The sequence below is a fragment of the Dermacentor silvarum genome, chromosome 8 (assembly GCF_013339745.2).
Source record: "Dermacentor silvarum isolate Dsil-2018 chromosome 8, BIME_Dsil_1.4, whole genome shotgun sequence".
Taxonomy (NCBI): domain Eukaryota; kingdom Metazoa; phylum Arthropoda; class Arachnida; order Ixodida; family Ixodidae; genus Dermacentor; species Dermacentor silvarum.
The window spans coordinates 69799412-69813981 of record NC_051161.1 but is presented as its reverse complement, the minus strand read 5'-3'; the positions used below and the strand labels follow the sequence as shown (position 1 = coordinate 69813981).

General features: G+C 44.6%; 1 protein-coding gene and 1 long non-coding RNA gene across 3 annotated transcripts; both read right to left on the bottom strand.

The window, feature by feature from the left end:
* Nucleotides 1–728: 728 nt before the first annotated feature.
* On the bottom strand, nucleotides 729–2177 carry LOC119462200 (chitinase-like protein 4). Its single transcript, XM_037723547.1, has one exon. The coding sequence runs from the start codon at nucleotides 2175–2177 to the stop codon at nucleotides 729–731; it is 1449 nt and encodes a 482-aa protein (XP_037579475.1).
* A 7585-nt stretch (nucleotides 2178–9762) lies between these two features.
* On the bottom strand, nucleotides 9763–14570 carry LOC119462693 (uncharacterized). 2 transcript variants are annotated; one of them, XR_005194149.2, is made up of 4 exons: nucleotides 13697–14570; nucleotides 11349–11419; nucleotides 10790–10865; nucleotides 9763–10378 (listed from the first exon to the last, which is right to left on the bottom strand). It is a non-coding gene; the product is annotated as an uncharacterized LOC119462693 (long non-coding RNA). The 2 variants fall into 2 exon arrangements; XR_007468405.1 differs by lacking the exon at nucleotides 13697–14570 and having other exon boundaries at nucleotides 11349–11486.

Genomic DNA, 14570 nt, shown 5'->3' with positions numbered 1-14570 from the left:
TTTCTTCTCGCGAGCAAATGCGGGCAAAATCGAAGAAACGTTCCACCAATTAAAGCAATTTTTCTAGCTCTTGCACGCTTGTCGCCACTTAGCAGCCAATCTCAAAGCTATTATCGCATGAAGTGTTGAAACCTTTATATTACCACGCACCTCCACAAAAATGTCCCGAGAAACACAAACAAAGGAACTAATTACAATGCATATACAAGAGCAACGCAGCCAGAAAGCAATATAGAAACCAGCTCGTGGCAAACCGAGATACCAGCCTTCGTCTTCCTTTGCGCCATATCTCAAGCGTCTGTTGTATCGCATCAATGTAGAAGGCCGCACCAAATAAATGGCATAAATGCGCCCTTGTATCGCTTGGAATCGTATTCGTGCGCATTACAAAGGGGGACGTGCATACCCATCTGTCATACAAAGGGTTTAAACGATGCTCATCAGTCTAAATACGCATTTGCATCTCTCCCCAGAAGAAATGCCGCCGCTGCGGCCAGAAATCGAATCGGTGACCTCGCGCTCAATATCAGACATGTATGCAGTCACGCAGCATAAACACCACTATCCTCTGCAATTGCACGCATTTTATTGTATCATCGGGTTTCATTATCAAGACAAGCACAACGGTTAGTTTCAAATGTGTTGCCATCTTACAGAACAGTTATGCACAACTCGCGGTTCCTGAACCACTTCGTTCATTATTACCCCAACTTCGCCTCGCATAAGCATTAGGGCCCCAACGGCACAGTATCCGTCACCACCGTGTACGGGTTCTGACTCTGCACCAAGTCATGTACCTCGCGCAGCAGTGGCCACGTGGCGCCGAAGTCACCCGCGAAGTCGTCCATGCTCAAGTCCCACACGGCCATGCCTCGTGTTCTGCGCAAGATGGGTCTCTTGGCGCGTAGGCTGACCCTGTCTTCGAATCCGATCCACTGGTCGTGGGTGTGTGCCACCACGCACCGAGAGTAGCCGTGCAGGAATCGCGTCCAGCTCCGGTTGACCAGCAGGGTCTCCACGACGTCGTAATAGCTAGTCATACCGGTCATGTTGGTGTGGCCAAATGGCCTGCCCGGTCCGACGGCCTTGATGCCGATACGGCCGTTCTTCAGGTGTGGGTGCTTCAGCGTGAACGACACTCCAGCCAAGGAGACGCTGAAGACGACCTTGGAGAGGACGTCGTGCTCTGTGGTGGCTGCGGCGAGCGACTCCACCACGGAAGACAGCCCCGCCTGGCCGTGGTACCTGGCCCTGAACACGGCTCTCACGGGACTCTGGCAAGTCGTCACAGGAAAGGAGCTCGAGTTCACGGTCCGGTGGGTGTCTACGATGACCACGTCCAGCCGGTCGAACAGCGAGCGAACGAAGTAGCCGTGCCGGCGAGTGACCACGTTCCAAGGCACCACGACGGCCATCCGGAGTTTGTCCTTGTCGAAGTATATGCGCATCGTGTTCACGAGCGTGCTCAGGTTGGTCCTCGACGCCTCGGTCGGGTACTTCCAGTAGAGGACCAGCCCGCTCAAGCCCCTGTGTCGCACCCACTGCGCCGCCTTGCGTATGAAACCTAAGCGCGACTTCTTAGTGCGTATTACGCTCTTGAAATCGGCGCTGTCACTATCCTCGCCTCCGACGCATGCATACGTCTCGAGCGTGGAGGTCGGCTCCGATGCTTTGACCTTGGACAGCTTCTGGATGGCCTCCTCGTCTTCAACGGGGTTCTTGAAGCGAATGGAGCATTCCTCGGGGTCCAAGCCGACCGCGACGTAGACGAGCGCGTCGCAGAGTGCAAGCGACACGTTGTCGACGTCAAACGCGCGCGGCGACCCCGATGGCAAGCTGGCGTTGACAAAACAGAAGACCACCTTGCGAGGCGCGTCTTGGGAGAACCGCTGGTAGGCTACGCGAGCTGACCTTTTGGGAATGGCAACGGCTTCTTCCTCGCCATTCCGGGCCGTGTCCGAGGACGCTGACCGGAAGTATTCCGCCGTGGCCGCCACGACGGCGGCGCAGGCGCACGCCGCGGTCATGATGGCGATCACGAAGAAGACCACCAGGCAGAAGTTGCGGGACCGAAAGACGGGGTTCGGCGTGTTGCGAGGCGGCTCTTCGCTCGCCAGGAAAAGCGGGATCAGTCCTTCAAAGCGGCCCTGACGGTAGCTCACGGTAGCGTCAGCCATGAGTCCCGGTTTTTTCACGCAGAACAGAGAAACGAATGAAAGCGACTGGTTGAGAGCTGCGAAAATCTTCTTCCTCCAATCACGTGTGTACGAAGTTGATGATGATGATATGATGATGATGATGATGATGATTCCTTGTCTAATGGCCCGAACCCACTATGGGCGATAGGCCAGGAACCGGGTGATAATATGATCTCAAAAATAAGAAATAAAATCATCGAATGTGTAAAAAACAATGATAATAAATTAAACAAACCGGTGTGTAATGAGGTAGTCAGCCTTGTATAAACAGATAGAGTAACAAGAATCTAATCATAAGAATACCTAAAGTAAATGGTCGTTGTGAAGAATAAGTGAGGTAAATTTTGAATAATAACATTATTATTATTATTATTATTATTATTATTATTATTATTATTATTATTATTATTATTATTATTACTGTGAATTTTTGTTTTTGGCATTTCAATTTTTATTGTTTTATCATTTATTGAAGGAGAATTACATTAAACATGAAAATAGAATTTATTATTAAGGTAATCTTTTTGTGCATTAGCATCTGCCTTCGAAAGACTATATTTAACAAACGTTTTAGTTTGGACTGTGCGACAGAGCTCGATGTATTAGCATAAGGGAATCGTGAGCGTTTAGGCGTTAGAGCATCCATTTCCAAATCCTGGTTGTTTCCTGACGCTGTAATAGGAAGCAGCTGTTGTCGGTCTGCTGAGTTTAGGTTGATGGCCTTGTATTTTCAGAGTTTTCTACAATAACGGGAAAAGGATCGATCAGCTATTCAGCGTTCGATGTAAGCGGTTGAGAAGGAATCTGCGAGCTAACATTGGAACTCACTACAGAACTGCAAAACTGAATGATATGGCATGTCAATACTTGACCTAGAGTCTCCGACAGGCTTGAAGTAAGGCGCTCCGTAATTTTTGTCAGTGCTTTTGTTTACCGCGACCGCAATAGCATAGGAAAGGGTTGAGTCTGCAAGCATTTTCTGAGGGGCTGTCAGTGCATCATATCCTTCAGGTATTCCCTGGACCTTGAAGCTACAACGTCACGGCCAGAACACCATCTCCTTTCAATTATTTCTATAATTGATGTTCCTGATACCTTGCAGAACAGTTCGAGTAGTTGGTGTGGAGACCACTACCACAGCAATCACTAAAATTGTGGCTTGGCCGCAAGCACGGCTGCGCGGAGCAGATCTGCAGCCCCTCACGGTGTGGCAAAATAGCCAACATTTGGCACATTGACGAATGCATGGAGCCAGAGCTTCAACCTTAAGTTAGAGGCAGACCTTAATTTCTGTTGGACGCATTGTCCCAGCAAATGTACCTATGACTGACTCAGTTGGAGTCTTTTTATTGTCAATACCTTGGCTACGCCAGCGAATGAAAACATGTCAAAAATCTCTTCACAGGTTAAATTGACGTCAACATCGCGGATTATGTCTCTGGAGCATGCGACATGTCCCGAGGCCAGGAGAGGATACAGACATCAATCAAGGCTGACTAACTCAAAACCCATCAGAATTGTCGAAACGATAAACGAGAGTAACAAAAAAACAAAGCGATCAAAGAAAATACCACCCGATTGATGACCCAAACCTCCAAAGCAGAAGATGCCAAAACACCAATCGAACACATTTGAATACGGGAACGACCCCAGCGTGGTCTGGATTGTTGTTGTTGTGATTGTTGTTACCTATCAGATGTGTGGCTCCTGCCCACGATGGGGGATTGGCCAAGAAATTGGTGGATTATTCCAAATTAAATAGAGTATAAATTTCCGAATATCTATGGTGAGAGCATTGACATTGAATAGCCTAGAATTATATGTTAAAATAGAATCACGAAAGTCATATCGAATGAGCAATAATTAATTTTAAAGTACAAAAAAGATAGAATTTAGCAGGGCATTCGTTTGGATTCTGTAAGAAATGTTTGGACAGCGAAGCAAGCATACCTGTGGCTGAATCCCAAAGTGGTCGCCCCGAACGAAAGAATAGCAGGTTTTGTTAAGTCCATGCCAAGTTTTCGAGAAGGTATTTACCACAATATTTTTCTTCCGCAGTTAACGGGCGACAAGATATAAGAAAGTGATGTATCGTCTCTTCCTCATTACAAAACTAGCATTGGGGGGAGAGAAGCAAACCCGACCTGTGTAAGTAAAAATTCAGGGAGAGAATGTGGCAGCGTAATTTGGTGAGAGAGACCCCAAGCATCTTTGTGTTACAGGATTCGCTACGCCAGGGAAATGCCAGATGCTTATTATCTGTCGAAGAAGTCGGAACTGGGTTTGATAAGGCTTTTCTAATTGATCGCATCCGAAATATAGCCGCCGTGATGTGTGCAGTCACTGGTAGAATAGGAAGAACAGGGCCGGAAAGTGAGGTCTTTGCCAGTGAATCGGCAGTTTCATTAAAGAACAAATCTTTATAAGCAGGTACCCAAATCAAATGAACACATTGCACATGAGCAGGAACTAGCAAGTGAAAGAGCTTTAGCATGGGTGAATCATTAGTAGCGGTAAGGGAAGAGCATACAGAAAGGGAGTCAGTAAGAATAGCAGCTGTTGTAGTCATTTGGTCTAATTTACGTAAAGCTAGAATTACAGCTAAAAACTCGGCCAGAAAAATAGGCACAAAATCAGGCAATCTTAAACAAAAAGACCAGTTGAGTGCAGGACAAAATATCCCAATGCCAGTATTTTCCTTGCACTGTGATGCATCTCTTGCAATGATAATGTTTGTTCCTAGGGTGCTTAGGTGGTCTTGTAACATGACGTTTAAGATGCCGTAAGGTAGTAGTTTCGCGGAGTTTGGCAAAATGCCATCGAACCTGGTCTAGAGCACTGCACGGGCCGATTTTTTCAGCCCGGGCCCGGCCCGGGCCCGTTTTTACGTCGGGCGGCCCGCCCGAGCCCGATCAAAACTTTTATAGCGAGACCCGGGCCCGGCCCGGGCCCGGAAATAATCTACGTTTCTCGCCCGGCCCGGCCCGCCACCCCTTTGCCTTAGGCCCGAGCCCGGCCCGAGCCCGACTCGAAACCGGCCCGAACCCGGCCCGAGACCGAAAAATAATGTTTTTCAGAGTTGAGACGCCCGAGAATAACTCCCTGCACGTCACATGCACACCATCAGAAAGCCCGAGCCGGGCCCGGGCCCGGGTCAAAAAGCACACGCCGTGCCCGAGCCCGGCCCGTGGGCCGGGCCGGGCCGGGCCGGGCCGGGCCAGGGCTTTCGGGTAAGCCCGAGCCCGTGCAGTGCTCTAACCTGGTCTCTTGGTAATTCCTATACGTATTATTAGGAAGCACATCGCAAATCTGCGCATTTAGTGGTTGAAGTAATGCTTGCACAAATATAATCTGTGGTGTATAATATCTGAGCCAATGAACGGGAAAAAACAGTTCTGGATCGGAGAATAAAAGTATTTGAGGACGGCTTAATGGTTATTCATATAGTCGTAAGAAAGTATGAGCGGTCAGAAGGTGAAATCGGCATAAAATGGGTGGAATTCTCGCTTCCAGGTATCACACGGCATTTGAAACGTATTTTGGAAGTCCTAAGCACAGACGTAGCGCCTCTCGTTCTAATAAAACTAGCGGCCGAAGCTTGTATGATGGAACACCTGAGAATAAAACACAGTCAAACTCTAAAACCAGACGAACGTATATTTTATATACCATCGAAAGGAATTTTGTTCGCATACCTGTTCTTCGATTGCTCAACTTGCGCAAAATGCCCTATTGTACGAGCTCCTTTTGTCGCATTGTATTCAATATGCGGCCGCCAGTTAAGATTTCCGTTATAAATAACTCCAAGGTACTTAAGTGACTCTACTTGTGGGATATCTTCGAGATGATAGTTAAGCGATATGTATACTGGGTCTTTAACGGGAAAAACAAGGATAGCACACTTATTAGCATTCAGGTTTAAGTGTAAGCTATCCAGCCAGCCATTCCAGTTCCCTTAAACACGACTGCAAAATTCCGTCAAGGGAGTATATGTCACTAGACATACCAAAAAAGGCAATGTCGCCAGCATAAACGTAGGCACTGACACTTGGGTAAACGGGAATTCTGCTCAGTAAAATAATAAATAATATTCGTGAAAGTATCGATCCCTGAGGCACACACCTTGTTTGCTTGTGTTTACTAGAAGAATAGCCGCTTCGAAAGCAATAGAATTCCATGTCTTTGAAAATTTATGCACCCATGCTACAATATAGCCTGGAAAACCATGGCCCTGTAACCGATTTGTTAAAATTGCTAAAATTGTTAAAATTGTATGTCTGGATGCTGTCATAGGCTTTACATATATCTAAGGTAACTAAAGCCGCATATTGTTTTTTTTTTCTGTCTGGCGATGTTAATGTGACTTTCAAGGTCTACATGCACGTGCCCTATTGAATAGCCAGATCTAAATCCAATTTGACAGGGACTCAACAATTGATTTTCGTCAATGGACTCTAATATATGCCCGCGAAGCACTCTTTCAATGAGTTTCACTATGTTTGATGACAACGCAATTGGTCTGATGTTGTCGATAGTATACCCTGCCCCTGGATTGCTTGTAGCGTAATAACAACTTTTCCTTCTTCTTCGCCACACTACGGCCACACATTTCTGACATTACCAAGCTCCTGTAAAATAATATTGTTGTTAACGCAAGATCATGCATTAATAGTCAGCTGTAAAACGCCGTTGTTGTGACGGAAGAATGTCCTGTTCTTGTGCCTGAACTGCAGGCACCGTATAACAACGCCACAGCGTTAAGGGCCCCGTGTAGCAGAAAAATCCAGTGTCGGTGTCGGCGTCGGGGGAGTTTTCGTGAGCGAAAACTTCCGTATATATTTTGGTATATGTATATGCCACGCCTTACTATATGACATGCGGTCTATAAGGGTTATATTGCCACACCCTTCCACCCCTAAAGTTGCTAATACGTTGTTTTACATTCTTGGCACAATTATTCCTCGGCATTTTGAGAATGACAGCTCACAAACAAATGTCACGAAACAAAACACTGACAGCGCATGCCTTTTATGTTAAATCTTCCCAGACTAAACTTTTAAAAGTGCGAAACAATTACGGAAACCTGAAAATGATGTCATATTTTTTTAGGTTCGGCTATGTATGACCTCCGGGATTGGCCCACGCAAGAGGCCGCGTTTCTACCAGAAAGCTCGCCTTCGTGCATAGGGTTCGCCGTAAGCGTTTTCCGGTAAACATTCTGGGTATATAAGCTGCAGTTGTCGGGAAGCATGGGAAGCAGTCAGGGATCTGAATCATATCGCGTTCCTCTCTTATTAATTTATTTCAGAATTCAGAATTTTTATTCACTTGTTTATTATCTTACGTGTCATGTGGGCAGAAAGCTTGGGGGACCGGTACACTATAATCCCCTTAATAGTAAGGCGCTATTTCATCTGGCATCTTCATTTAGATGAACTGGAGAGGCAAAAATGCGGTGGCATGATCGAAAGGAAGCAGTGAAACAATACGCAGGCAGTAGAGTGCTTTTATGAACTTAACACTCAACCAATTTATATGGAATTAGCTGGATTTAACACAAACGTTAGAATGTAGCGAACGCTGATATACAAATTTTTGACTTAGAGCTGAAAAATATAGTGCAGGTTGGCAAAACCTCAAGGTGAGAAATAAGCTGCAGCGTAAACATCCCGTCACAAAAAGACATAAAGTGGTTCATTGTAATGTTACTCACATGAACGCTCAAGCGGGCAAAAGAAATCTAATTTCATTGCGACAGAGCTTGGATTCGAGATTTTGGTTATGGAAGTTTTGGGAAATTTAGGTTTTCACAATAGCAGCGTAGCGTTAATCATTGTGCAACGCGTGGCATCACGCGTTCTTCTAGGCTCTTGCGTGCTGAACTAACACAGTTGCAATTTTTGCCTTACATGCATATGATTAGGATGATTGGGATTGGCCGTGAGATAAATCTTCCTCCTAAACCTATTTCGCTTAACATGGCATGTCGATGTTATGGAGTTCAGGGGCGCTATAACGTGAAATGATTCCAAACTGTCTTGATTCCGAACTCCTGACGTCAAATTTACGTAACTACCGACGCAAGCATCAGGCGGTGACCCGCAGCGTTGTCTGAACAACCCAATCAAACACTCTCCTCGTTTATAGGAGGTCACCTTTGTCCGCTTTCAAAACCAATAACTTTGTCTACACTCAGCGGTTTTTCTTATCTAATTGGTTGACAAGAGGCGAGGAGCACGCTCTAGGGGAGAGGGTTTCGATGGGGCCGAGCCAGAACAGTGAAAATAGATTACCGCATGAAGAGGGTGGTGTCTGCTTCTCTGATTGGTCCGCTTCGCCTTACTTAGCTTGCGGTGGCTGGTCGAAAATTGCGGCGGCGTGCAGCGGAAGGATAAGAATGCCGCTAAAACGAATCCTCAGCAAGGAAGAGTTGACAGAGCGATGTCGTATGCATGCCGAAAGGGTTCGATAACGTTTTACTACCACGCAAAAAGGTTCATCATGCGCAAATAAATACATGCTCACCGGCAGGTGCGAGTAGCGAGGGCCGGAGCGATCGGCGGGCAGCCATCTTCTATTCCTTTCGGAACGGGGCAGTCTGTGGCTATTCAGAAAATTTTTCAGTTTTGTTCGGCATATTAATGCATTTATTTCGCGTACACGTCACTCTGACGTGGTGAGTTTTCGTGGTTTTGTGAGGTCCCGTGACAGACAAGCGACGTGGGCGTATCCAGAAAACATTGGACCAATAGCAGAGGGCTAATGGTGAAAAGGCGTCGAATCAGGAATGATTATTTTTCTTTTGTGCGGTTTAATCGTGCATAATCAGTGTGTACACCTTATATCAGATGGGGAGCTATCGCGGTTTTCGTGACGTCGCGTGACAGACAGGCGAAGTTGGGAGTGGCCCGAAAATGTTTTGACCAATCGTGGAGGCTGATTGCACAAATTGGAATCAAAACAGTTTGGAATCATTTTACGTTATAGCGCCCCAGGATCGTGCTGCCCCTCAGATTTAGTTAATACGTTTCGGTAATGTCTGGAGCTGAATATAACAGTGGCCACGCTTACCCATGAGCAAAAAAGCTTTGCTCAAGTGGCTGCAATTGATCGCGAAGTGAGTTGTCTACTGAATAATATAGGAAGTTTTGGTCAACTGTCGCATTATTGTCGCTCGACGACTTTCTGCGTGGACGCTAAGAAATGCCTGGGGGAGGCTTTCGTGCCAGCAGGTGAATTACGCGTGGGCTTCGTGCAAGCTTCCTTGAGCTCGACTTTCATCACCAGGTGCCTTCAGTCTCCATACTCGGAGAAACTGAAGAAGGTAGAGTGGTGTTCCTCAAGTAGCTCCTGTTCTGATCACAAGAATCCACGATGTGCGTAACTGAATCGCGACTCGAGAGGTGACACGTCTCACTATACTGCGCTATGGTTGCATCGCGCGTCATTATACGTACCGTGGGTGTAAATGTGGTGATAAATCACTGACATTTGCAGGAAGGTACTTCAAGCATTATTTATTTTATTAATTTCATCTTCACATAGAACACTGTTCTTGGCCTAATTTGATCCAAAGAGACACTAAAAGCAGCGTTAAATTAGTCTTTAAAATATTTCATTGGCATTCATTAGGTTAATAGAATTGATTGGTGAGGAATAAACTCAAGGCCGAAGTCTCACGGTTTTATTTTGCGCCGAAGCCTAACCGTGAACATGTCAACGTGACATCCTGGATGTCAAATTATTTTTCTCGGACTTTCAGGCACATCAAACGCTATCCAAACTGGCTAAGTTATGTCTCAGGTTACTTTATAATGGCAACGCAGTCCTTCTTTAGCGTTGAAGACTTAACTACATACGAGTAGCTTGTCAACGTCAGGGACGTCACGGCGAGCTAATGCGGGATCTTCAGGGTTGCGTGGTGGCGATCCTTTCGTCTTAGTCTTTTCTCGCTTATCAAGCTTAAAGCAAGGTCAGAATGGCCGCTTTGCTTATGCAGAGACGTACTTTACTTAGGCAATATAACTGAATATTTCTCCCTATAGGGTCGCGTTAAGCGCGTCCTACTTGATGATGCGCTGAATTTCTTGCATCCTTTTGGGCAAATCGAAGCGTGATTACGTAGCTGTTTACCACGTGTTATCCACTCCGTCCTCCTGCTCCCTAGAAAAATGGAGCACCTGGAATAAAAAAGAAGATATTCGACAAACTCAGTTTTAACTTTTAGTTTATCTTGAAATTACACGAATTCAAAGATGTTTAAGTCCATGTTATTGCTGCATGGTATGGCCCTATGCCTATCCGGCCACTGGAAAAGAAAATGCTTTGGCGTTACAAGCTTTTGAAATAATTCAGCCGAGAACAGAACCATAAATAATATGTGCAAGAACATTTCTTAATGTAATGCGATCCTTACACACGCAGTAAAGCTGCTACTACTATACATTAAAACTTTTATGACTAATCCTGCATCTGTTCTTCCGTTTACTAAATGTACTGAGTCGAATGATTTTTGAAAAATAACCATTCACGTGTAAATAAAACGACTTTTATACGTTAAACGGCATAATCAAGAGGTTTTGCATACTTACAATAACTAACAGGCACGCAAGGAAATTGTAGGCACAGTCCAAATACACAGCGAGTTCCAAAGGGGCACCATATTCCCTGTAGCAAAAAAATTCAGTCAGACTGGTACACCTGTCTACGCGATGCAAGTTCAATCTTGAATGCACCAAGATTGTCGAGTAGCTCTTCCTACATCAATACATAAGTGTTGTCTAACTTCCGGAGTTGTCTTTTCACATGCGATCATTGATCATGGCTTAAGTAAACAGTAAAGATCAGGATATATCCCTATGGTAGTAAAACTCAGCTTTTTGTTGCCGAAATTTTAGACCGAATGACCTTCTTGAATAACCGTTATACGTAGGCGGCATTACTCATGTTACTTTAGCAATTCAACAAGCTTGCACTTGTTCTGCATGAGCACATGACATACCTGCAGTATATGAGTACTGTGCACTCATTCAACTAGTTATGTTCTGATATTGCTTTGAAACTAATGCTTTTTGTCCAAACCAATGTCTAGTAATGACATCTGCATTATTTCTTCTGTAAAAAGCCTTATATGCACCAAAATACACTTACGTTGCACCATCTCGACCACCACCAAGGAAAAAATCCTCCAATGAACTGCGCCTGGACATTGCAGACCAGAGCTGTAACAAGAAAATGCCTACTTGAAATCTTTTTTGTCTCTTTCGTTAGTCTGTTTAGTTGCTTCAAATTGAACTTAGAATTACCATCAGATGCGAGAATAGTGAAACAATTCTGGGGTTTTCATGCTAAAACCACAATCTGATTATGAATACTTCGAAAGGTAACTCTTCCCTCTGGCTATACCGTACGTATGAGCGATTATTAATTGCACTTCCAGTGAAATTATGAACTCTTCATTCCAGATTTATGTCTTGACCGATTTGCTGTTGTACGCTTGCGAATTCATTTCCCTGTCAAGTTTCACACGATTTTGACTGGACATAATCCACATGCTCAAAAATGCCGGTTTTCAGTAAATTTTGGGGTCGCCTCTCACAATGCAACGTAGTGCCGAAAAGTGTTGGCGTGAATTGCTAACAAATTAATGGAAGAATGTGATCAAACTGACGGCTACTTACCTAGGCCTATGGACAATACATGTTATACATAAAGAATGCGACACTGTAGTTCTGCGCAACCTATTTTTATGTCAATAATATAAAAACAGACACGGTTTCAATTCTAGGAAAGCCCTCACGCTTTCCATTCAATGCCAATATAGCGGGTGTTTCTACGAAGATTTTCAGTAATATTTTAAAACAGCCATTTTGAAATAGAAGGACGGTTCCTTCGGAGACATTACCTTGAGTGGTGGTGATCATGGGGTGACGGGTGATACGTGGTAATCAATTACTAACTAACAAAAATTAAGTAATTACCTTTTACCCTTTTGGTTTAGGCGAGCTAAACGTAAATGGAAAATTGAAGCGAGCTCTCCGTACAAGCCATACCAACTTTTGGATGTGGAAAAATGCGATTACTCGCGGAGCTTTGGTATGACGAATTTCGGCTATCATAGCGTGCGAAACCGAAACTGCGAGGCTACAGCGAGCACATAGCCGCGTCCCTCGATACGACGTTCTGCTTACATCAGAGCGCTGCCGTACGAAGAGGCTCGCTTCAATTTCCCACTTATGATGAGCCTACTTAAACTGAAAGTTTAAAGGTAAATTAAAGAATATATGTTAACTAGCGACTAATTACCATATATCAACCGTCGCCCATAATCGCCACCACTGACGGCATGTCTCCGAAGTAACCGTTATTTTATTTCAGAGCGGCATTTTCTTTAATATTATTGAAGTCTTCGTAAAAACACCCTCTTTATACCACAGTGCAAGATATCCGAATTCCAGTAAATCACTGCTTAACGTAAACAAATGGTAATAACGAGGGGAGGGAGGGTGGAGGGCCAGCTTTTTCCTCTGTTCTTTTTTTTTTTTTTTTGCCCCAAAACTGCCAAGACTGCCAAAACCAGTCACGTTGTTCGGTCAAGATTGAGTATCCTTGAAGTCGTTCACATACGAAACCTTCTACAACAAGACACCATCGATCCTTATAAAGAAAAGTATCCGCATCCATGATTATTCACAAAACGTTCGTACGCTGGAGTAGTTCTCAAGATCAGTCGCCGGTTACTCGCGACATGGGAGATGTTATTAACCAACGTGACGTGGATTGTCGGCATTGCTGGTAAGACATAACGTGGAGCATTAAAGCGTGAAATCCGACGCTAATGGCGCAAATGGACACCGATGAACGATGCAGATCGTTCATGTCCTATTTGCTTTCTCGTAATCGTCATGCGAGTATGTGCACAACTTTATTATGCTCCATTAAAATAAAACCATTTGTTGAAGTAATCGCTTCTGTATGTACACTTGCTTTCTTTGTGTTTTTTTTTTTTTTTGCGTGGATGTGCATTCAATATTATTAGCTCAAACAACGTAATACAGCATGAACATTCGACTACTTGCTTTAGACTAAGCATGGTCGTAAGTAGCGCTTACTTCGCGAAGCACAAGAACCAAGAAGGAAGACGCAGTGTAGTACTTGGTGTGTGTCTCCTTTCTTCGTTCTTGTGTTTTGTGAAGTTAGCGCTACTCAACACCTGTCCTTAGCTAGATCAACCGAACAGTGAAAGTGATTTCTTATGAATATTTTTTGTATAAATTGGCTTTATTTCAATTTCTGTACTAAAAAAAGCAATAAACAATTTAGCAGCTTCGTTATTTATTATAACTGTGCTGAGTATGGTAGATAGTTGATTAAATCTCGTGTTATTACTAGTAGAAACAGCGCTAGCAAAACGTTACTGTATGGATAGGGAGGACAGAAATATTTTACCTATAGCCGAATTAGGCACAATCTTAACTGCCTGAGCCACCTAAACTTACCTGCAAGAAGCAGTGTTGCACCAAGAATCACTACCACCCTGCTCATCGCAGAATCCTTTATCCCGAGTTCCCGTTCAGAAATGGCTGTACAATGCGACTTCCACATCCAAAATAACTTCGTTTCTGGCATACTCAGGGAATGTTGGGTCCTGGCAGCCTGTCAAAGCTCGTTCCTCTGGTTGTACTTGCTTATTACGTTCAATGCCGCCGTAAGAGGAGGGACGGCAAATGATAGAAATGGGTCCATTGTTGTCTGGTTACGCTTGGATGCTTAGAAAAACAGGAAAATGGCATATGTGCAGACGCTAGAAATGAATAGTGTGAGCAGCGTATCTACAAACTTTCTCTAATTTTCAGCGTAGCTTTCTTTAGCTAGACAAAGTCGAAATTCGTGTATTGATATAACAAAACTTTAAACAGCGAGAAATATCCTGGCGGAAGCTGGCTGTGGGTGCATTGTTTCCGCTCGAGCGCGCTTTCGGCGCTCATTAGGTTTCGGCAAGGAATGCAGCTTCAATGATGGCCTAGTCTTTGATGCCATTCTCCATCCTTCATTGCTTCTGCTTTCCTTAACTACCCCATTCTGTTCGATCTCTGCGCAGGCAAACATGCCCCGTGGTGAAAATAAACACACACACCTCTTGACTCCTCTCTCCCCGTAGAAACAATGTGTCATAATGCGACTTCTCATTTATTTATTTTTCGTGGCTCTTCAACGCCGCTGTTCTATCAATAGATGCGGTTCAGATGAAACGTTACCTTCAGTCATGCTTCATAGGTGCTGGTGGTCTTTGAGGTTCAAAGCAGTGAAATGAAGGATCTTTCAGCATCAACGTGTCCAAACATGCCATCACACGCAGATGTAGAGATCCTT

Coding starts and splice junctions, on each gene's coding strand:
- LOC119462200 (XM_037723547.1), bottom strand. CDS start 2,177: ATGGCTGACGCTACCGTGAGCTACCGTCAGGGCCGCTTTGAAGGACTG.